At 39.7% G+C, this 24652-nt stretch overlaps 1 protein-coding gene across 1 annotated transcript in view; it reads left to right on the top strand.

Moving 5' to 3' along the window:
• MED6 (mediator complex subunit 6) overlaps positions 1-24652 on the top strand; it is a 49442-nt gene that overhangs the window by 9900 nt on the left and 14890 nt on the right. The window contains exons 2-3 of the mRNA XM_036844297.1: positions 20717-20811; positions 23689-23848. Of these exons, the coding sequence (XP_036700192.1) occupies positions 20790-20811; positions 23689-23848 (182 nt within the window). The 5' untranslated portion in view covers positions 20717-20789. The remainder of the gene's footprint in view (positions 1-20716; positions 20812-23688; positions 23849-24652) is intronic.

Genomic DNA, 24652 nt, shown 5'->3' with positions numbered 1-24652 from the left:
GTTTGGGAACCACTTTTTCAAGATATTCTGGGGGATAACTGTGAAGTGTTAGAGCCTTACAATGTATGATGTAAAAATAAGTGTCTTTAGTAAGGTTGCTCTATTCTCTAACTGCCAAGAAAGCCAAAGCAAGAAGTATAGATTTTTCTTTTGCAGACTTGTAGGGAGCCATGAGAAGTTTTAAATGGCAGAATATATATAATTGTATTTTAGAAATATCACTCTGATGGGAATACGAAGAATGAACTGCCAAGGGTAGAGATTGAAGATCAATAAGGAGAATATTTTAGTGGTCCAAAAGAGAGATGATGAGGTCATGAACAAAGTCATTGGCAGGGCTACAGCGAGGAAAGATGAATTCTCTTTGCTTCAAACATTGCCCAGGCACATAAGACTCTAGTCCACAGCTTTCCCTTGACCTCTAGCTCTTATTCCAATTGCCTTCTGGATCGCACTGTTTAATATGTTCTATAGTCATCTCAAGCTTAATATGTTCAAAACTCCCCTTCTCCTCTTTTACTCCCTGTCTCAGTGAATGATATCAAACCATTCACCCAAGCCAAATAACTAGGAATCACCCTGGACTTTTCTCACTCCCACATCTATTCAGTTACTAAGTTCTTTAAATTCTACTTTCTTGATGCCCATCACATCCATTCCTTCCACTTCATTCCATTGCTATTTTCCCTACTCATGCCCATATTCTTTTTCACTTACGCCATAGGCAATAGTCTCTCCAGTCACTTATACCCTTCAAACTGTCTTTCATACAATTGCCAGATAACGCTTTCTAAAATGAAGATCTTACCTTATTATTACTCTAAGTAAAAAATTCTCCAATGGTTCCCCAATTGCCTACAGAATAAAGCCCAAATTACTTATCACGGACTACAAGCCCTCCAATTACTGGGCTTCACTTTGCCTCTTACTGTTTCTTATACTCACTCATTATCCACCTTACCCAGACATAGGGAAATGTTTGCAATACTTTGAAAATTCCAGGATGCTTCATGTCTAAATATTTCTGTTTCCCTTCCTTTTTCCTCCCTACTCCTCTCTTTCCTCCCCTCCCTACCCCATCTGGAAAAAAAAACTTCATCTTTCATGTCAGTTCAAATGTCATATAAAGCCTTTGCTGAAAACTCCACCCCATTGCTCCCCTTATTTCCTGGGTAGAATTTCTTTTTTTTTTTTTTTTTTTTTAAAGAGCAGTATTACTCTCTTCAGCTATACTTTTTTTAAAAAAAAGATTTATTGATTACTTGATTGCTTGATTGCTATGTTGGGTCTTCGTTTCTGTGCGAGGGCTTTCTCTAGTTGCGGCAAGCGGGGGTCACTCTTCATCGCGGTGCACGGGCCTCTCACTATTGTGGCCTCTCTTGTTGCAGAGCACAGGCTCCAGACGCGCAGGTTCAGTAGTTGTGGCTCACGGGCCCAGTTGCTCCGCGGCATGTGGGATCTTCCCAGACCAGGGCTCGAACCCGTGTCCCCTGCATTGGCAGGCAGATTCTCAACCAGTGCGCCACCAGGGAAGCCCCCTGGGTAGAATTTCTTAATCCTTAGAATATAGTAATGGTATAATAATAAATATTCATAATAATTATTTATTGAATAAGTGAAAAATGTGTGTGTGCTCTTTCCCTAGTTTGTTAGTAGAAGAGTTTTGTTATTTGTTTTTAATATTACATCACTGTCTAGGAGAGCTTATTCATTCCCGTGGGCTTCAGTTACCAACTCTACATAACTGACTTTCAAAGAAGCTCTGGTTCTATGTCTTTTAAGGCTTATCAGATAGTCCAGGGGGAAAAATAAACCAGAGGCGGAGACAGTAATCCAAAGTCTGTTATAATAACCTAAGTGAGAGGCAGTGAGAATGGAAATTAGGGGAAAAATTTAAGAGACGTCAGAGAAATGAGTTGCATCCAGGTCAGATGAGGGGCCTCCTGCCACCGCTCTGAAATTACACAGCATGTGCTGACGTCTACTTCCCGAATGGTGAAGGCTGACACAAGGAGTGTTCACCGGACTGAGAAGGTCAAGTATTATCAGAGCACCACTCCTTCTCTCTTCCCTTCTCTTCTCAAACTCTAATGTACAGATTGCTGAGAAATCAGCAAAGTTGGGAAACAGGAGGGAAAATCCCAGTTTCTCCTTTCCCTACCCAAGCCCCGGGCCTAACCTTTGTACTTGGGCTTCTCAGATATAACATATAAAATAAAGACTGCCAACTACCCTTAGCAGTTGCATAACATTAGACCAAAAATTTTCCTTTATTCTCTCTAGTCACAATTTATGGCTTTTGGCAGATTGGCATGCTGGACACATGAATCCATTTCAACTTATTATCAGATCTGGATTCTCCTGGATTCACATTGAGTAGTGTGGCTCCAGGACAAAATCCTATGTGTGGTCAGGTTTGACCACAGGGAATTACAGGACTTTGGTAATTGCCTGGCAGGCCTCATGGGGGAAGCTGCCCTCCCCACATCATACTTGTGCATTGTAGTTTTCTGGAGGGAGTTGCAGTCAATGACTCAGGCCTTGTTGGGCAAGCCATGCTCGTATGCATATCTCCATTCCCAGCCCGGGCACCTCCATTTGGAAGTCTCTTTATCCGGGGCTTTGGCTGAGACATTTTCCAAGCCCCTCCACCAAGACCTCATTATCAGGGACCCTTGGCTGAGGCCGTTTTTCTCACTTTGACTCAGTACTTTTCACACCTAGCCCTTTCCCCTCTTCCTTCCTGTAGACACACAGGTCTGTAAAAGAGCAGGAGCTTTTTGTTCAGGGTTCTTTGCCAGTGAGATGATGTCTCCCATCTGTGCTTCCATTGATCCTTGCCTGGGGCCGTTCCATGGGGGAAAATGCAACACTAGGGAGCCAATGCCTTTCTCTTTTGCCTCTTGCTTGCACTGTCACAGTAAATGAATAAAGAGGTTTGATTGTTACTTTCATTTTGGCTTGTTATCCTAATTGAACACCTCAACATCTGGCAGCTTGGCACAGATCTGCCTGGTTTCTCTGTCCTTTAACTAGGTATAAGAATATCCTATCCTAACCCCGTTCTGTGAAGGGTGCTGGGCTCTTGAAACAAGAGTTTTTTCTTATACATTCCATATATTCTATTTTTTCTTTTCACTCTAGCAAGATTCAAATATTTCAAGAAAAGGAGAATGGATAATTCAGATGCACGTGAGACTACACTGGATAGGATATTAAAACCTCTTTAAAAAAAACAAATATTCTTGCTTGGCCTACAGAATAGTGTAACTAATTTTGGCCAGATGGAGCATGATTATGAATTAGCTACATGTAGATGAGATTTGAGACATAGACAATGACCCACTGCATAGCTTTAAATTATACAGACGAGGCTCTTTGCCCATGGTGGTTTAATTATTTTCTTGGAAGACATTCATTCTTCTTCATTCAGGAAGCCTAATGAATTTTATAATTACCTTTTCCTCTGAAGTCTACAAGTGATAATTCCCCATCTGGATTGGTAAAGAAGAACCCACAGCAGGAAATATTATTGATGTGTGAAAAACTCAGGACTGCACTTTTTTGCTGACCATTCCCATTTTTGCACATACGCAACAGCTGATTGAAGTGCTTGTATCTGGGAGGAGGAGAGCAAATTTCTTTTACCCCTCCAAGGTCTATACCTCCATTACTTTGGTAGTTCCTGCCTTAGTTTGGTCCATCATCATTTCTTGTCTGGATTGTTAGGAGCTATTACTTAGTATTCATCCAATTCAGCCTCCACACTGACATCTGAGTTTCCATGATCAAATAACAATCTCCATTGACTAGCCGTTGCCTTTAGGATCAAGTCAAAACTCTTAAGCAAATAAGATCTGAAACAAATGGGGCACAAGGGTCTTATCTTTCATCATCATCTTCCAGCATCATCACATTGTTTGCTCAATGCACAATACACCTGCTCTCTCTTGAACAAAATCTCTTCCACATCTGAATTTGCATTAGCTATTCCCCCAGCCAAAGTGCCCATTGCCTTTTCTCTTCTAGGAAAAAAAATCATACTCATCTTTTCATACAAGTTCAAGTTTCGGTTTTTGTGTTCAATATGTAAAAAGCAGAACAGCAAAATGGGAAAGAGTAAGGGGACTGGAGACTTGGGCTCCACCACTGATCACTGTAACCTCAAGTGACTTGTTTAACTTCCCTCAGCTTCTGTTTCCTCATATGTAAGGTGGCAACTTTTTCCTTCCACCTTTACTGATGTATGATTGACAAATAAAAATTGTATATATTTAGGCTGTACAATGTGGTGATACATATACACTGTGAAATGAATACCACAGTCAAGTTAAGTAACACATCCATCACCTCACATAGTTACCATTTTTGGGGGGGTGTGTATGGTGAGAACACGAGATCTACTCTATTAGCAAATTTCAAGTATACAGTACAGTATTAGTAACTATAATCACCATGAGAGTCCCAGAAGTTATTAATTTTTAACTGAAAGTTTATACCCTTTGACCAACATCTCCCCAGTTTTCCTCAGCTCCTGGCAACCACGATTCTGCTGTCTGGTTCTATGAGTTGTAGATTTAATAGTAAGTAACACATGAGGTTGTTGGGACGATTAAGTGCAGCAATCTTTTTAAAGTGCTTAGCACTGTACCTGCCATATTGTAAGTACTTAATATGTAAATGTTAACTATTATTCCTATTTTTGCTGACATTGTTCAACTCCAACTCAATTGTATTTTAACTTTGTTATGTTTCAGCTTAACCAGCTTTTATGCCTAGAATTATATTAATTTGGGTGAATTGAATGAGCAAGGTAACAGTCATTACCAACTCTAGTTCCTTTAGTCCTTAGCATTTATCACAGCTGTATCTCATGGAGTATGGTTGAACAAGTGATATTGAACTGCCATGTGACAGTGATACTTTTAAGTGTGATTCCATCAAGAAGTTTTAAGCCAGGATCAAACTTTTGTATTTTGGGCATTCTTAGAGTCCAGTCAGGTATTTTTAATGCTTTGCATTAATAATAAGCAACATTAAAATAACCAAATAATTTCAAGACTCTGCCTTTGTAAAACTCTTTCTACCTATGTTTGCTATGTCTGTATGGAGAAAAATACTTTTACCGAATTTATACACACAAGTGTGATTTTTAAATACTACTTTGAACTTACTCTAATTTGAAATTTGACTTATTTCATGTTAATTACACATCAAAATAAAATTTATTTTCATTCTATATCAAAACGCCACAGATACATTGTGATTTTTAATCTAGCTTTTGAGATCTGACAAACGCTTATATGTAAATATAAGTTTCTGGTAAGAAGGGTAATAAAACTTGCAGCACAAATTAATTATGAATTACTTATCTCATCTTTGAGTGTATACATGTGTACAACCATGTCTTATCATCTAAAAATACAAACTTAGGGGACTTCCCTGGTGGTCCAGCGGCTAAGAAACCACGCTCCCAATGCAGGGGTCCCAGGTTTGATCCCTGGTCAGGGAACTAGATCCCACATGTCGCAACTAAGAGTTTGCATGCTGCAACTAAAGATCCCGCATGTGTCAACTAAGACCTGGCGCAGCCAGATAAATAAATAAATAAATATTAAACAAAACATACAGACTTAAATGTCTTAAGCATGGAAGGATTTCCCCATTATTCCACAGCTCCCCATGAGCTTTACAGTTGATTTGTCTTCTGTAAGCCTGTAATAGTAACACCTATTACATCACTTTTCAATTTGTATTACAATATTGGGTCACAGGGCCATTTTATACTCACCCACAACTGACAGCTGAAGAGATAAATAAAAATGATTAGATGAATGATCACTGAGAAGACAGATTGTTTCTCTGAGTGATTTGTCCACAAATCAGACAGATACTTCCAGGTTTGTGTATAGCATGTTAAAAAACAAAGCCCTGAATGCTAGCACATGTATAATTTGGTTTTACATTTTACATGGGTATATGGTATATCCAAATAGTATATGCATTGATACTTTTCTTGCATATAACTTGGGAATAACTTTTGGCATGGACTGGAGACACAAGAAAAGACACTATTACAAAGTCTATCATCTCATACCTTTTTTCTGTTTTTAAGTTTTATTTGGCTGTTAGTGAATTTTTTATCTTGTTTTAGTCCAGATCTGTGAAATGACATTGAAGCTTACACTTGAGCACTCACAGGAAAGTAAAGAATTAGCTCACATTATATGTCAGGTTCACATAAAGCCATACTCACAAGGACAGATAATCTGTGACGCAAAGGGTCACTTTATCTGGCAGGAAATGGAAATGAACCCAGAAATTTTCCTTCTACCAATAAACATTTGGTAAATGTTTTTTATAAATACACTTTATACATGACCCTAAGAAAATAAAATTATTTTCTTAGGTCCACATATATGAAATCTAGAAATAAATAAAACATAAACTGTAAGAAAACTCAGCAGGAGACAATTATTGGAGAATACGAAGAAAAGCATAATTACTAGGAAGGCAAGCTTGGTATCAGGGTTACCAGGCAACCAATCCCAAGAGAAAGTAACATGAAAGTGGATTAGGAGATGGAATCATCCAAATGCCTGGGCAATTAGGTGTCTGAGAAGGAGTGGAAATGGATGTGTTATCATTTCGTGGAATCTAAAGAAAATTTCCTAAGTCAGCAGAGAGAGGATAAAGAGAAGGGAACTATCTGTCAACACAGACTTTATTAACCATTTCCTGACTTTTCCCTGTACCTACTCCCCTCTAATGAAATCACATTCATCACTCATTGGCAGCATCTGCAAAATAATAAACTTAAAAAAAAAAAGAATATAAACCTTTCCCCCCATTCTAATCTTGCTTACGCATAGGTAGATTTTTCCAGGTAAATATGTGTGTTCGTGTGTGTGTGCACGTGTACCCATGCACATTTGCTCTCCTGTATACTGAGCTGAGAGTGTGAGTGAAGGAAGGGAGAGGATAGCATTCGAAGTTTCCAGGTAGAACCACTTCCAAGGGCGCAAAGACATAAACATCCTCCACAGTTCTGGAATCTTCGATAAGCTCAGTATTGTAGGAGGGCTTCAGAGTGTGAGTGGTGGTTTGTGGTCTGGAGATAAAGCTGAAAAGCAAGTTGAGGCCCACTTAACATTTCATTCTGTGGGCAGAAAATAGGGAGTCAGTAGAGATTTTAGAACAAGAAAACACTTTTCAAAGAAAAGTTCCCCTAGCAACAGTGCTCAGGCAAGACAGAATGAGGGTTGAGATGAAAAGCGCAGCAATGGTGTTGCAGAGGAGGAGCCTGATACAAGAGAGGTGCCTGAGGAGGATGGACGAGATTTGGTGAAGTCAGGAAGAGGGGAGGCAAGGTTTCTCAGCTAAGATCAAGAATACAGGCAGGAGTGAAAATCTTTCAGTCTGGGACGCAAAACAGCAAGTCGGAGCTGTCCAGAAGGCAGTTGCAAATATGTTCCTAGAACTTAGGAAAGAGATCTAGATTAGGCTACTTTGTAAACCATGGTAACATAGATGGAAATTGAAGCCACAGTGTGAACTGGATCATCAAGAGAGGAGAGTGAAAAGCAGGAAGATAGAAACGATGAGGCATGGAACTAAGGACTAGAGAATTTGAGAGTAAAACAGAGGAAGAGAAGCCAATGTAAGAGGTAGAAAAGGAATGGTCTGAGAGGCAGCAGAAATGCTAGGAAGGTAGTGCTATGGAGACCAGAAAAAGATAGTTTTGAGATGTTGGGGGTGTCTAATGCTTCCAGATTCTGTAACCAACACTCAAAGGATGCATTTCCTTCTTAAGCATACATGATCGTATAAGGCATAAAGCAAACCTAAACAAATATCAAAGAATAGGTATTATAGAGAACATGTTCTCTGAAAACAATGCAATTAAGTTAGATGCTAGCAACAAAAAGATAAATTTTAAAATGCCATATATTTGGAAGTTAAAAAAATACATATAAGTAACTCATGTGTCAAAGAATAAACTGAATTAAAACCTAAAGAACACTGAACAAATGATAATGAAAACACTATACTTCAGATCTTGAGGTATACAGTGAAAAGGTTTCTTCAAGGAAAATTTATAGCCTTACATGCTTATTGAAGAAATAAGTAGAGGCTGAAAATTAATGAACTAAATGTTCATCCCAAGAAATTAGGAAATGAGCAACAGAATAAAGCCAAAGAAAGTAGAAGGAAGGAAAGAAAAAAAAATAAAAGCAGAAATAAGTGAAACAGAAAAAGATACCAAAAAAAAAAAAAAGAGAGAGAAAAAAGAAAAAGATACCACAGAGTGAGTTAATAAAGCTAAATGTTGTTCTTTAAAAAATACAATCCAGGGCTTCCCTGGTGGCGCAGTGGTTAAGAATCTGCCTGCCAATGCAGGGGACACAGGTTTGAGCCCTGGTCTGGGAAGATCCCACATGTCATGGAGCAACTAAGCCAGTGTGCCATGACTATTGAGCCTGTGCTCTAGAGCCCGCGAGCCACAACTACTGAAGCCTACGTGCCTAGAGCCTGTGTTCTGCAACAAGAGAAGCCACGGCAGTGAGAAGCCCGTGCACCACAACGAAGAGTAGCCCCACTCGCCACAACTAGAGAAAGCCTGAGCGCAGCAGCAAAGACCCAATGCAGCCAAAAATAAATAAGTAAAAAAAAGAAAAAAAGTTTATTAAAAAAAATCCAATTGGATAAACCATTAGTGACATTAATCAAAAAAAAAGAAGAAAAGATATGATTAAAAATGGGGACATATGTGCAGCTATAGCCTAGATTAAGAAGACAATATGAGAATACTATGAACAATTTTAACACTAATAAGGCCTAGGAATTACTTCTTTCTTTCCTGTAATCTTATTGAGGAAACTACCAAATCCTTTACTTGTAGGTCCCTAAGAGTAAAGCAAAATCTACCAGCAGATTTGCAAGCTATTGCCTCAGCCACTCCTTTCCCAAGGTTTGCTGGCATAGTCACTTGAGATATAGCAATTTGACTTTCAGCATCACTTTCTAGGGCTCTACTTGCTGTATCAGTGTTTAGCCAACGATCTTCTTTGGGATACTCTCTTTGCTTCACTCCAGAGTTAGCAAAACAGCTCAGGGGCATGCTCAGCCCAACAAGATGAGACTTGTTAGCCATCTTTGAATGCCATAGTGAAGTCTAATCAATTTAGTCAGCTTTTGCAATTTTTTTAAAAATAATTTTTTTGGTATTTATTTTTATTTGGTTGCACCGGGTCTTAGTTGTGGCAAGCAAGCTCCTTAGTTGCGGCTCCCAGGCTCCTTAGTTGTGCATGCAAACTCTTAGTTGCGGCATGCACGTGGGATCTAGTTCCCTGACCAGGGATCGAACCCGGGCCCCCTGCATCGGGAGCTCAGAGTCTTAACCACTGGACCACCAGGGAAGTCCCAGTCAGCCTTTGCTATTGCTTTGTGATGCTGCATGGAGTCTTATTGGAGGTTTAGTACTGCCCAATCTCATGGATACTTGACCACTGTCCTGCAATGGGAACAAAATCCAAGGAGAGGTTCTTGGAGGGAAGATGATTCTCTTTCTTCTGGACTACGCTTATCTGTACTCTATGTTTGGGATTCTAGGGTTGGACTCTTAGTGATCGGGTTTTTTGGTCTACAATTATAGCTAATTCCTAAGGTGAACAGCTGCCTTCAGAGGTACTGCCCAGGGTCAGGTTTTGGTGTTTGCCATGCAGGGGAAGTGTAGATTTTCTCACAACCCTTAAAATACAAAATATTTAGTACCATATCTCTCCATGGACCATCGAGGCCACTCCCAGAGGTTCCAGGGAAAATTTTCAGAAATACCTCCTAAGCAATTCCGAGGTAATTTTCTGTCCTGTTCTGTATTTTGAAGTAGCTGGCTTTTTGCTCATTAAATAAGAGAGAAAAAACTCACACAAGTTTAATATTTTCTAGAACATTTTTCTGGTAGGATATCACACAAAATACAACCTTGTGTTTTTCTTTTTATTCTGTGTATTTCCAGAACATTAGCATAAATGAAGTTGTTGTTGTTTGTTCTACATTGTTCTAAGATCAAGAGAGATTTTCAGGAGTTTTCTTATAACTTCCCACAAATCCACTTCCACTTAACAATCCCATTACATTTATTCATTATTTTTTTTTTTTTTTTTTTTTAAGATTTTTAGAAATTTCATGTAATGTCTGAAACATTTATATTAACATATTTCCATACAAATAACCCAATGAAAGTTTAGTATTAGTTGTTTTGTTTGTTTTTTTATACTGCAGGTTCTTATTAGGCATCAGTTTCATACACATCAGTGTATACATGTCAATCCCAATTGCCCAATCCAGCACACCACCATCCCCACCTCACCGCAGTTTTCCCCCCTTGGTGTCCATATGACCATTCTCTACATTTGTGTCTCAACTTCTGCCCTGCAAACTGGCTCATCTGTACCATTTTTCTAGGTTCCGCATACATGCATTAATATACGATATTTGTTTTTCTCTTTCTGACTTACTTCACTCTGTATGACAGTCTCTAGATCCATCCATGTCTCAACAAATGACTCAATTTCGTTCCTTTTATGGCTGAGTAATATTCCATTGTATATATGTACCACATCTTCTTTATCCATTCGTCTGTTGATGGGCATTTAGGTTGCTTCCATGACCTGGCTATTGTAAATAGTGCTGCAATGAACATTCGGGTGCATGTGTCTTTTTGAATTACGGTTTTCTCTGGGTATATGCCCAGTAGTGGGATTGCTGGGTCATATGGTAATTCTATTTTTAATTTTTTAAGGAACCTCCATACTGCTCTCCATAGTGGCTGTATCAATTTACATTCCCACCAACAGTGCAAGAGGGTTCCCTTTTCTCCACACCCTCTCCAGCATTTGTTGTTTGTAGATTTTCTGATGATGCCCATTCTAACAGGAGTGAGGTGATACCTCATTGTAGTTTTGATTTGCATTTCTCTAATAATTAGTGATGTTGAGCATCTTTTCATGTGCTTCGTGGCCATCTGTATGTCTTCTTTGGAGAAATGTCTATTTAGGTCTTCTGCCCATTTTTGGATTGGGGTGTTTGTTTCTTTGATATTGAGCTGAATGAGCTGTTTATATATTTTGGAGATTAATCCTTTGTCCGTTGATTCATTTGCAAATATTTTCTCCCATTCTGAGGGTTGTCTTTTGGTCTTGTTTATGGTTTCCTTTGCTGTGCAAAAGCTTTGAAGTTTCATTAGGTCCCATTTGTTTATTTTTGTTTTTATTTCCATTACTCTAGGAGGTGGATCAAAAAAGATCTTGCTGTGATTTATGTCAAAGAGTGTTCTTCCTATGTTTTCCTCTAAGAGTTTTATAGTGTCCAGTCTTATATTTAGGTCTCTAATCCATTTTGAGTTTATTTTTGTGTATGGTGTTAGGGAGTATTCTAATTTCATTCTTTTACATGTAGCTGTCCAGTTTTCCCAGCACCACTTATTGAAGAGACTGTCTTTTCTCCATTGTATATCTTTGCCTCCTTTGTCATAGATTAGTTGACCATAGGTGCGTGGGTTAATCTCTGGGCTTTCTATCTTGTTCCATTGATCTATGTTTCTGTTTTTGTGCCAGTACCATACTGTCTTGATTACTGTAGCTTTGTAGTATAGTCTGAAGTCTGGGAGTCTGATTCCTCCAGCTCCATTTTTTTCCCTCAAGACTGCTTTGGCTATTCGGGGTCTTTTGTGTCTCCATACAAATTTTAAGATGATTTGTTCTAGCTCCGTAAAAAATGCAGTGGTAATTTGATAGGGATTGCATTGAATCTGTAGATTGCTTTGGGTAGTATACTCATTTTCACAATGTTGATTCTTCCAATCCAAGAACATGGTATATCTCTCCATCTGTTGGTATCATCTTTAATTTCTTTCATCAGTGTCTTATAGTTTTCTGCATACAGGTCTTTCGTCTCCCTAGGTAGGTTTATTCCTAGGTATTTTATTCTTTTTGTTGCAATGGTAAATGGGAGTGTTTCCATAATTTCTCTTTCAGATTTTTCATCATTAGTGTATAGGAATGCAAGAGATTTCTGTGCATTAATTTTGTATCCTGCAACTTTACCATATTCATTAATCAGCTCTAGCAGTTTTCTGGTGGCAGTTTTAGGATTCTCTATGTATAGTATCATGTCATCCACAAACAGTGACAGTTTTACTTCTTCTTTTCCAATTTGTATTCCTTTTATTTCTTTTTCTTCTCTGATTGCCGTGGCTAGGACTTCCAGAACTATGTTGAATAATAGTGGTGAGAGTGGACATCCTTGTCTCGTTCCTGATCTTAGAGGAAATGCTTTCCGTTTTTCACCATTGAGAATGATGTTTGCTGTGGGTTTGTCATATATGGCCTTTATTATGTTGAGGTAGGTTCCCTCTATGCCCACTTTCTGGAGAGTTTTTATCAGAAATGGGTGTTGAATTTTGTCAAAAGCTTTTTCTGCATCTATTGAGATGATCATATGGTTTTTATTCTTCAATTTGTTAATATGGTGTATCACATTGATTGATTTGCGTATATTGAAGAATCCTTGCATCCCTGGGATAAATCCCACTTGATCGTGGTGTATGATCCTTTTAATGTGTTGCTGGATTCTGTTTGCTAGTATTTTGTTGAGGATTTTTGCATCTATATTCATCAGTGATATTGGTCTGTAATTTTCTTTTTTTGTAGTGTCTTTGTCTGGTTTTGGTATCAGGGTGATGGTGGCCTCATAGAATGAGTTTGGGAGTGTTCCTTCCTCTGCAATTTTTTGGAAGAGTTTGAGAAGGATGGGTGTTAGCTCTTCTCTAAATGTTTGATAGAATTCACCTGTGAAGCCATCTGGTCCTGGACTTTTGTTTGTTGGAAGATTTTTAATCACAGTTTCAATTTCATTACTTGTGATTGGTCTGTTCATATTTTCTGTTTCTTCCTGATTCAGTCTGGGAAGGTTATACCTTTCTAAGAATTTGTCCATTTCTTCCAGGTTGTCCATTTTATTGGCATAAAGTTGCTTGTAGTAGTCTCTTAGGATGCTTTGTATTTCTGTGGTGTCTGTTGTAACTTCTCCTTTTTCATTTCTGATTTTATTGATTTGAGTCCTCTCCCTCTTTTTCTTGATGAGTCTGGCTAATGGCTTATCAATTTTGTTTATCTTCTCAAAGAACCAACTTTTAGTTTTATTGATCTTTGCTATTGTTTTCTTTGTTTCTATTTCATTTATTTCTGCTCTGATCTTTATGATTTCTTTCCTTCTGCTAACTTTGGGTTTTGTTTGTTCTTCTTTCTCTAGTTTCTTTAGGTGTAAGGTTAGATTGTTTACTTGAGATTTTTCTTGTTTCTTTAGGTAGGCTTGTATAGCTATAAACTTCCCTCTTAGAACCGCTTTTGCTGCATCCCATAGGTTTTGGGTCGTCGTGTTTTCATTGTCATTTGTCTCTAGGTATTTTTGATTTCCTCTTTGATTTCTTCAGTGATCTCTTGGTTATTTAGTAACGTATTGTTTAGCCTCCATGTGTTTGTCCTTTTTACGTTTTTTTCCCTGTAATTCATTTCTAATCTCATAGCGTTGTGGTCAGAAAAGATGCTTGATATGATTTCCATTTTCTTAAATTTACTGAGGCTTGATTTGTGACCCAAGATGTGATCTATCCTGGAGAATGTTCCGTGCGCACTTGAGAAGAACGTGTAATCTGCTGTTTTTGGATGGAATGTCCTATATATATCAATTAAATCTATCTGGTCTATTGTGTCATTTAAAGCTTCTGTTTCCTTATTTATTTTCATTTTGGATGATCTGTCCATTGGTGTAAGTGAGGTGTTAAAGTCCCCCACTATTATTGTGTTACTGTCGATTTCCTCTTTTATAGCTGTTAGCAGTTGCCTTATGTATTGAGGTGCTCCTATGTTGGGTGCATATATATTTATAATTGTTATATCTTCTTCTTGGATTGATCCCTGGATCATTATGTAGTGTCCTTCCTTGTCTCTTGTAACATTCTTTATTTTAAAGTCTATTTTATCTGATATGAGTATAGCTACTCCAGCTTTCTTTTGATTTCCATTTGCATGGAATATCTTTTTCCATCCCCTCACTTTCAGTCTGTATGTGTCCCTAGGTCTAAAGTGGGTCTCTTGTAGACAGCATATATATGGGTCTTGTTTTTGTATCCATTCAGCCAGTCTATGTCTTTTGGTTGGGGCATTTAATCCATTCACGTTTAAGGTAATTATCGATATGTATGTTCCTATGACCATTTTCTTAATTGTTTTGGGTTTGTCTTTGTAGGTCCTTTTCTTCTCTTGTGTTTCCCACTTAGAGAAGTTCCTTTAGCATTTGTTGTAGAGCTGGTTTGGTGGTGCTGAATTCTCTTAGCTTTTGCTTGTCTGCAAAGCTTTTGATTTCTCCATCAAATCTAAATGAGATCCTTGCTGGGTAGAGTAATCTTGGTTGTAGGTTCTTCCCTTTCATCACTTTAAGTATATCATGCCACTCCCTTCTGGCTTGCAGAGTTTCTGCTGAGAAATCAGCTGTTAACCTTATGGGAGTTCCTTTGTATGTTATTTGTCGTTTTTCCCTTGCTGCTTTCAATAATTTTTCTTTGTCTTTAATTTTTGCCACTTTGATTACTATGTGTCTCGGCGTGTTTCTCCTTGGGTTTATTCTGTATGGGACTCTCTGCGCTTCCTGGACTTGGGTGGCTATTTCCTTTCCCATGTTAGGGAAGTTTTCGACTATAATCTCTTCAAATATTTTCTCTGGTCCTTTCTCTCTCTCTTCTCCTTCTGGGACCCCTATAATGCGAATGTTGTTGCGTTTAATGTTGTCCCAGAGGTCTCTTAGGCTGTCTTCATTTCTTTTCATTCTTTTTTCTTTAGTCTGTTCTGCAGCAGTGAATTCCACCATTCTGTCTTCCAGGTCACTTATCCGTTCTTCTGCCTCAGTTATTCTGCTATTGATTCCTTCTAGTGTAGTTTTCATTTCAGTTATTGTATTGGTGATCTCTGTTTGTTTGTTCTTTAATTCTTCTAGGTCTTTGTTAATCATTTCTTGCATCTTCTCAATCTTTGCCTCCATTCTTATTCCGAGGTCCTGGATCATCTTCACTATCATTATTCTGAATTCTTTTTCTGGAAGGTTGCCTATCTCCACTTCATTTAGTTGTTTTTCTGGGGTTTTTTCTTGTTCCTTCATCTGGTGCATAGCCCTCTGCCTTTTCATCTTCTCTATCTTTCTGTAACTGTGGTTTTTGGTCCACAGGCTGCAGGATCGTAGTTTTTCTTGCTTCTGTTGTCTGCCCTCTGGTGGTTGAGGCTATCTAAGAGGCTTGATGGGAGGCTCTGGTGGTGGGTAGAGCTGACTGTTGCTGTGGCGGTCAGAGCTCAGTAAAACCTTAATCCACTTGACTGTTGATGGGTGGGGCTGGGTTCCCTCCCTGTTGCTGTGGCGGTCAGAGCTCAGTAAAACCTTAATCCACTTGACTGTTGATGGGTGGGGCTGGGTTCCCTCCCTGTTGGTTGTTTTGCCTGAGGCAACCCAACACTGGAGCCTACCGGTGCTCTTTGGTGGGGTCAATGGCAGACTCTGGGAGGGCTCATGCCAAGGAGAACTTCCCAGAGCCTCTGCTGCCAGTGTCCTTATCCCCACGGTGAAACAGAGCCACCACTCGCCTCTGCAGGAGACCCCCCAACACCAGCAGGTAGGTCCGGTTCAGTCTCCCCCAGGGTCACTGCTCCTTCCCCTGGGTCCCGATGCACACATTACTTTGTGTGTGCCCTCCAAGAGTGGGGTCTCTGTTTCCCCCAGTCCTGTCAAAGTCCTGCAATCAATTCCCTCTAGGCTTCAAAGTCTGATTCTCTAGGAATTCCTCCTCCCGTTGCCGGACCCCCAGGTTGGGAAGCCTGACGTGGGGCTCAGAACCTTCACTCCAGTGGGTGGAATTCTGTGGTATAAGTGTTCGCCAGTCCGTGAGTCACCCACCCAGCAGTTATGGGATTTGATTTTACTCTGATTGCGCCCCTCCTACCGTCTCACTGTGGCTTCTCCTCTGTCCTTGGACGCGGGGTATCCTCCTTGGTGAAGTCCAGGGTCTTCCTGTCAATGATTGTCCAGCAGCCAGTGGTGATTCTGGTGCTCTCGCAAGAGGGAGTGAGAGCACGTCCTTCTACTCCGCCATCTTGGTTAATCTCCACCCACATTTATTCATTATTGAAATGCAGAAGTTTGTTATTGATCTGAGGGCCATTGTATCATCCATTCATTTACACATGATTTGTTAATTCAACAAATATTTGTCGAGCACCTATTACATGGAAGACACCATGCCAGGGACTAGATCAAGTATATCAGGCAAACACATACCTGACCATGTCCTTAATGGAGTTTACAGTCTAGAGAACTTCTTTTTAGGAAAGAGTCTTAATTCAGGCCCTGGAATTATAGAGGTATCCCTATAAATAAGGGCACACAGGTGAAGAAGTGGGAGGATATGACGTGTGTAAATTTAGACTATTGGAAAGAATGTTAAAGAAAGTAAAACATAGTAAAGAGGAGCAGTGTGTCAAGTATTTAAAAGGCACCTATGTGAGGAATCTCGATTGTAGCCACATGGAGGAAGGTGCGAGCAGGTAATTGTTGTTAATGTGCTATTAATTTCTCTTAACCAATCAGAAAATCATTCCCACCCTCTTACTGAAGAGCTTTTTGTTTTTCTCTTTCATTTGCACTCTAACACTTGCATATCAAACGATGTAAGTCCCCAAACCACAAAGCCTCAAAGGGCCATATTGTATATAGGGGAGGCAGGTACAAATTTTTAGCATATCCTACAGAAAAGGGAGTAGATTACATCACCATTACTGATTTTATAGAAGAGAGAGTACAAAGCAAATTGTGTGTGTGCGTTGGGGGGTGGTTTAACACAATAAAACCTTATTTCTTGCTTTTATCCAGGTCCCATGTAGGTCAGCGGGGTGGTTCAGCACCATGGTCAGCCATTCAGAGATCCTGGCTCTCCCCATTTTCAATCCATGACTTGAAGGTCTCTCTGATATCTACCAAGTGGAAGCAGAGAGAGATAGTGGAAAAGGCACCAATGCTTTTAACCACCTTGGCCTGGGGATGACACTAATCACTTCCATCCATACTCCATTGATGAGAACTACCTATGCAGCTACATCTAGATATAAGGGGAGTGGAAAATGTAGATTAACGATGTACTCACATAGATAATAAGTTTGTGAGCAGCTAATTCATCTGCCTCATTCAGTCTCCTCATTTGCAAAATGGGAGTAATAATAGCATCTGCCTCATAAAATTGTTAGGGGAAAACTGGATAATTCATCAAAGGGCTTAGCACAGTGCCTGATCCACAGTAAGTGGCTCAACAAACAGCAAATATTTTTGACATCCAGTTTAAATTTCCAGTTAGAACTAATACCTTTGTGGCATTCTGCTCCTTAAAGTCTTTAATAGCTTCTCATTTCCTTTGAATAAAAAAATAAATTATTTACAAGGCCATCTATCATCTGACTCCTACCTTCTTTCTTCGTCTCTTCCCACTATTCCTCCTTCACTTATATGATTCAGTTTATATTGGCCTTTTCCTGGTTCCCAGACCAAGCCACTTTCCACTGCAGGGTCTGTACACTCTTCTCTCTGCCTGAAAGGCTTGAGCCCCAGCTCTTCATGTGGCTGATTCATTCTCATCCTCCAGGTATCAGCTCAGATATATCACCTCCTCAGAGAGGTCTGTCCTGACCATCGTATCCAAAGTGGCTTCCTCCAGTTAATCCCTATCTCATCTCCCCCCATTTTTGTTAGCACAATCTGTAATGCTCTTCTTTATTTATGCACTTGTTTATCGTCTGTCTTTTCCATCAGACTTGTTGACTCCTTGAAGTCAGAGGCTTTGCTTACTGCTTTACCCTCTGCAACTAGAGTTGAGCAAAACATAGAGTAGGTATTAAATGATTGGTGGCTGACTGAATGAATGAATGAATTTGCTGAAGATTAATTGAAGATCTTCTCTGGGTCTTTTACCTTAGCCTATCCACATATTCACATTTCAGTATTATTATGTCCATACGGCTTCCAGATAGCACTCTAGGCTTCCCTCTCAGCCTTGAAAATACAGTCTATACCCAACGCCACTTCCCTTTACTCCTGAACATACTCTCCTCTGACCCTTATCATTCCACAGAAACTATTCTTGTTAGGGGCATCCTGTTTACCGAATCCAATGCCTGCTTCTTAGCCCTTATCTCACTTATCTGCTTGACACTGTGAGTACTCCTCTCTTCCTGAAACTTTTCTGCTTTGACTTTATACTACTGTAGATACCTTTGTAAGCAGTGGTTATGAACTGGGGGCAGTTTTGCCCTCCAGGGATATTTGGTAATGTCTGGAGGCATTTTTGGTCATCATAACTGGGAGGGGGCTGCTGCTACTGGCATCTGGTGGGTAGAAGCCAGGGTTGCTGTTAAACATTCTACAATGTACAGGACAGGTCCCCATACTTACAGCCAAGAATAATCTGGCCCCAAATGTCAATAATGCAAAGGCTAAGAAACTCTAGTATACAGAATGCCCTGCAGACACTTCATGTATAAGATGGACATGTTCAAAAATAAATCATTACTCCCCTTTTCACCTACTTACTTGTTACTTGTTATTCCTAATTTGATTAACAACACTTAGGCTTATAAAGCAGTATCCTGGGAATAAGTTTTTATTTCCTGCCTCTCCTTCATCAGGCCCATCTACTAGTCACTAATTCCCTTTTGATTTTATCTCCTAAATATCTGTCATCCTTTTTCTTCCCTCAGCTACTACTGCCTTTGTATGAGTGTAGACATCATTTAGTTTGCAACAGTCTCCTAAACGGACTCCCTGTTTTTAGGCTTATAAATGCCTCCAACTCATGCTCCTTGGACAATCTTTCTAAAATGGAAGCCCAATTACATTTCTCCCACTGCTTACAAGATAAAGGCTGAGCTCCCAGGTCTGGCCTACCATGCTTACCATATGTTTTATTACCTACAGATCTGTGTTCTGTTGTACTTATTCCTAATCCTCTTCTAATAAAAACACAAGAAAACAGAACCAACAAAACAAAACAAAAAGCTTGATGTTTCACACTTCTGTTTATTGGACATGATAACCCCTGTTTTGGAATGCCTTCTCCACCAGGCCCTCACCAGGCCTTTCTCCTTTGAAAACTCTGCTCTGTGCATGTGCATACTTTTATTGGGACACATACTGTATACATACCATCTCAAGTATAAAATCCCAGTTCAAAAAGTGGAGTGTAACAAAGAAATATATTTTTATGCCACTTAGAGTTAAAATTTTTGAATTCCCAGTCTATGAGGTAGAAAATTCCAATAAATTCATGGTCCCCCACCCCCTTACCTCTGTTTTGTGGTTAAATTCTGGGGGAACCTTCATAGTACCTAAGTTTTGGAACAGATATAGGCACTAACACTTCATCACCATACAAAGGGCTTCTTCAGATTTGGGGGTTCTCTTCTTGGCATCTGTGTCTTGCTTGCAGATATCCTCATCATTTTGCTTTTATGGAGCTTGAAAATCTTTCTAAGGCTTCCTATGGCTCCTTCATTCCACAGAATTATTCCCTCTCTGGCATCTTGCTATCTAGCCCAGATTAGCCAGAATGCAGACATTAGGTCTTTACTCAGGGACCCAGGTGTATTCCCTTTCTTTTAATCTTGTTAATATTTTGCTTCAGAAGCATTTCCTGTCTTGTCAAAATTTGTCTCAGAGGCATGTAATATTTTCTTCAATGGGTTTAGACTTTTAATGGGCTTAGTCACATAAAAGCTAACGACTGTCAAATTCTTCCTGCTTAGTCCGGCCCATCCCCACACTTGAGGCAGGGTGAAAAACAGAATGGCCAGTAGCTCCTAAACTGAACAGTTCATTGGATACACCTGAAAGAGCTTTTAAAATGAAAGATGTTACCACCCCCAACTCTGCACAATCAGAATTTGTTTTTATAAACGATCACAGGAGATCAAGGTCGAATTTTCGAATCCCTCATTGGTGGACGTTGGGCAGGGCTCTGCTCACTCTGTTTTTCCTCAAAGTCTCCAAATTTTTACCCCGGTAGTATGCCCTGCGTCTACCTCTCCTTCTTTTGGCGCTGCTCTCTCCTTCCTGCTAGCAGCTCCTAGCCTCTCCCTCCCCTTCTTACCCCTTCCCTCCCCACCGCGCTCCACCTCCCAGCCCCGCCCCGCCCTTCTCTGCCTCGTCCCACCCCTCTCCTCCCCACCCAGCTCTACTTCCCGGCTCCATCCCGCCCCCCTCCTCCTTGCCCCGCTCCACCTCCTAGCCCCGGCCCACCTCCTAGCCCAGCCCCACCCCTTCTCTCCGCCCCTCCCCTCTTCCCCGCCCCGCTGCTCCTCCCAGCCCGCCCCACCCTCTCTCAGCCCCGCCCCTCAGCCCCGCCCCGCTCCACCTCCTAGCCCCGCCCCACCCCTTCTCTCCGCCCCTCCCCTCTTCCCCGCCCCGCTGCACCTCCCAGCCCGCCCCACCCTCTCTCAGCCCCGCCCCTCAGCCCCGCCCCGCTCCTCCTCCTATTCTCTCCGCTTCTTCCCTTTCCCTGCCCGGTCTTCCTGGCCTCGCAGTCTCCTCCCCTCTTTTGGTTCCTCCTTAACATTCCTCTGCTCTGCAGCAGAGCTCTTTCGTCTCAGACTTGTTACGTTTACTCTGCGCCGGAAGAAGAACCTGAGAACGCCTTTGGAATTATGGCGGCGGTGGATATCCGAGGTAACCTGTGCTGTCCCCTTTGTTTCCTGATTGTTTGGAATCTGGTTTAAGGATTTATAGCTCTTGAGGGCAAGATTCCGGTTCCTTTGTGGTGTCTCCCAAGCTCTTTGGAATGTTTTCTGTGAACGACCCAAAGCGCCAATCTGTCGAAAAATTGCCTAGATTTTCGCAGTTCTTCAGGAGTCTCTTAGAAGCGTCAAAACGAAGGGGTTGGAAGAAGCTCTGGGCTTTGAGTTGTGCGGTGTTGTCCTACATACGTATCTCTACAGCAGTATTGGGGCTGTTCTGTCCAGGTGAAGGAACGACAGAGAAGGGGGTGGGGTCGTGAGCCGACAGTGTTTGGTTCATTCTTGGCACTTGGCCTGGGGCCTACCTTATTCCTGACGTTTGAGGTTCCTTTTTCTATATTAACCAAATTGGAGTCTAGCACACATATTACAAATATATTGTCATTTATATATTGTCAAAATGTCCAGTGATCTTCAGCAGTTCTGGATAATGTTTACTATATGTCTTTCGTTATGAGTGAGAATATCAAGTACCTAATTTCATTACTTGCTGATTGTTAGAGAGCTGTATTAGAGCCATGCCAATATGCTCTCCCTTGCTTCTGAATAAAAAAGAGAAACATTTAGTCCATCAGGCTATTTAGCTTTCATAACTTTTAACTTTTTATTTAGATTTGTTAGGGTCATTGCAAAGGCTCTAAGGTGGGAACATGTCCGAAGAACAGCAAGGGGGCCAGTATGGCTGAAGCACAGTGAGAGAGGAGGCGGGAAGTAGATGAGGTCAGAGAGAGAATTGGTGTGGTGACTTGATCATACAGGAATTGTGGGCCGTGGTACGGCCTTTGGTTTGTCCTCTGAGTAAAATAGAGAACCACCTGGAGGGTTTTGACCAGAGGGGATGAACGTAACCTGACTTACTTTTTTTTAGGATCACCTTGGCTGCTGAGAACACTGTAGGAGGGCAAAGGTAGAGTTAGGGAGACCGGTTAGGAAGGCATTTTTGTAATGCATGGAGATTTGGAGGTGGCTCAGACTAGGGTGGTAACAGTGGAGATGGTAAGAAATAGTTGGGGTCTGCGTGTTTTGGTAGTGTATTCTCTTTATTGGGCTGTGGTCACAGGTAGTTTCTATGTGGGAGAACTAATATATCCTATTTCACAGCCACACACCACCCTCTTAACCCCAGTTAACTAGTTTGTAACTGAACATCCTTGGATACTGGAGTGTGTGTTATTTTATGACCGGTGGAGTAACTTGTCCTTAGCCCTTAATCTTGAATTAGTAAACATTTTCTAATTCTTACCAAACAGGTCCTGTGCTAGTTCTGATGAGTAACCCACAGCCCCAGTTCCTTAAAAAACTCAACATTTAATGGGAAAACATTTGTATTTGTGGGTTATTAGTAATTAATAATAAAACTATATAGAAACCACTATGAGGACATAGAGAAAGAAACCATTATTTCTGCCTTGCAAAGTAGAGAAAGCCTTTGCAGAGATTAGTGACATTTGAAATGAGTTTAATCTAGCGTGACCATTTGAATATCTAGTAAACCTATACCCTTTTGAGAATGAAAAATGTTTCTATTTTTTTTAAAAGTGCATAAACTAGAAAAAAAAAAAAGAGGCACAAACTAGGACAGCCTTTGGTTAAGCCAGAAATAAGTTTGTTCATATTAATCTTAAAAGAAATTGACTACCAACACTACCACCATCATCATCATAATGAACATTTATTGGGTTATTACAATGTACTAAGCATCTTACGTATATAATCTAGCATGGAGATACTATTATAATCCCTATTTTATAGATGAGAAAACTAAGGCATGGGGAGGTAGAAGTTTTCCATTCTTCCTCCTTCAACCAGTAATTATATAGGCAATTTGATGTTTCATGACTTACAGCTAGTGGGATTTAGTACTGTCAGTGGTATGACACATTGCAGCCAGTACCCAATAAAAGCTCATTAATTAAAGCTATCTAGCCCTACTTATCATGTCTTTTCTTTTTCTTTTTCTATTTTGAAAAATTTAAGGTTTAATTCTTTAAAATATGAAATTGTATGGCTGTAATTAAGGGCATTCTACTTTTCATTTGCCCCTTTTACATCTTTATTATCTCATCTATAATAATAGATTCCTAACTTATTTCTGTCTCTTTAATTGGAAGATCTCCCACTAGTGGCAATGGATGTGTTTCCTTTGGCATACATATTGTCTGAAAATTTTTGAATTAGTTGCCAACATTATAAAAACTCAGGATTTCCAATATTTTGAAAGACCTCTCTAGATTTCAAATCCTATAACTTCTTCAAGTAATTGAGTTATTCTTTAAACATATACTTTTATTTATTTATTGAATCTTTGAATTTTATTTATTTTTTATACAGCAGGCTCATTAGTTATCTCTTTTATACATATTAGTGTATATATGTCAATCAGAATCTCCCAATTAAACATATAATATACTTTTATATTTCCCTACCTTTGTATATGCATTACCTGTGCTTGGAATTACTTTGCCTCTCTTTTCTCCATGGTGAGCCTCTATTTATTCTTTAACATATAGTGCTAAAACCCACCTCCTCCTCACCCCATGAAAAATCATTCCTGTTCCCTCAGGTAAGGTATTCTGCTCGCTTCACTGTGCTCTCATAACACATTTATTCATACCTTTATTATGGATCTTGTGTTGTCATTGCTTTCTTGCATACTTATCTCTTCTGCTGGACGGTGAGGGTATGTAGATTAGGGTCCACGTCATCCTTATATTCATAGTGCCTCCTACATTATATGCATAATAAATGTTTGTTGGATTGGATTTTTTTCTCTTTTCTCATCCTTTATCATTTTGTTTCCTTTCTATAGATAATCTGCTGGGAATCTCTTGGGTTGACAGTTCCTGGATCCCTATTTTGAACAGTGGAAGTGTCCTGGATTACTTTTCAGAAAGAAGTAATCCTTTTTATGACAGGACATGTAATAATGAAGTGGTCAAAATGCAGAGGCTAACATTAGAACACTTAAAGTAAGTTATTATAAGAAGGTAGCATCTTTGCCAACTGCAGATTTCGTAATGAATAGTTCTTTCCAGCTGTGGATCATGAAGTACAGAGTAGAAGTTTTGGAAGAACCGGAGTTTTGTTTGGGTTTGTGCAAATTTGACATGCAAAGGAATTACTAGTAGTCACTTGTAACCTAGGAAGTCTTTTCTTTATAACTTCACATGTTACTGTCCAGTTAAAATGCAACTATGAGGTTTAGATGTAAATCTCATTGATTTCAGCAATGCAACTGTTGTCCTTAACCAGGTAACTATATATGTTGTCTCCTCTACATCTAATTTAATGTCTTAAACCACAGTCGAGTTTACAGTAGATTTTTCTTTGTTTGACAAACAAAATTTTAGCCAAATTTAGCAAGATTCTTCAGACTTGGGATGCTAAATAATTAAGAATTTATTACTATTACAAAAGTTTCTGAAACAACTGTGTAATGAAGTTTTTCATCTGTCAGCTAAACATGGGGAGCAGGGGATCTAAGAAATTAAATTTCTGGTATTTTAAATAGCTTTTGTTATGAGGTAAATATTTACATTTACTGAGATACCTTGGTGTTGCTTTTAAACATAGTATGTCAGGAAAAAATATGTTGGGGGTGAGGGTAAGGTTTTTGATGTTTTCTGGTTGGGTACAATATATAGTAGCGATCTATATTAAGACAGGTATAGTGTTCATGTATATTTTTATATTTTATATATATTTATAGATCTCCTTGGTCAGGAAGCATCCTGATATTTTGGTTGCCTTTTTTGAAATGTAGGTTCATTGTA

This window comes from Balaenoptera musculus, chromosome 2 (assembly GCF_009873245.2).
Source record: "Balaenoptera musculus isolate JJ_BM4_2016_0621 chromosome 2, mBalMus1.pri.v3, whole genome shotgun sequence".
NCBI lineage: Eukaryota > Metazoa > Chordata > Mammalia > Artiodactyla > Balaenopteridae > Balaenoptera > Balaenoptera musculus.
Note: the sequence above shows the minus strand (reverse complement) of the source record. Positions and strands in the feature narration are given on the sequence as shown.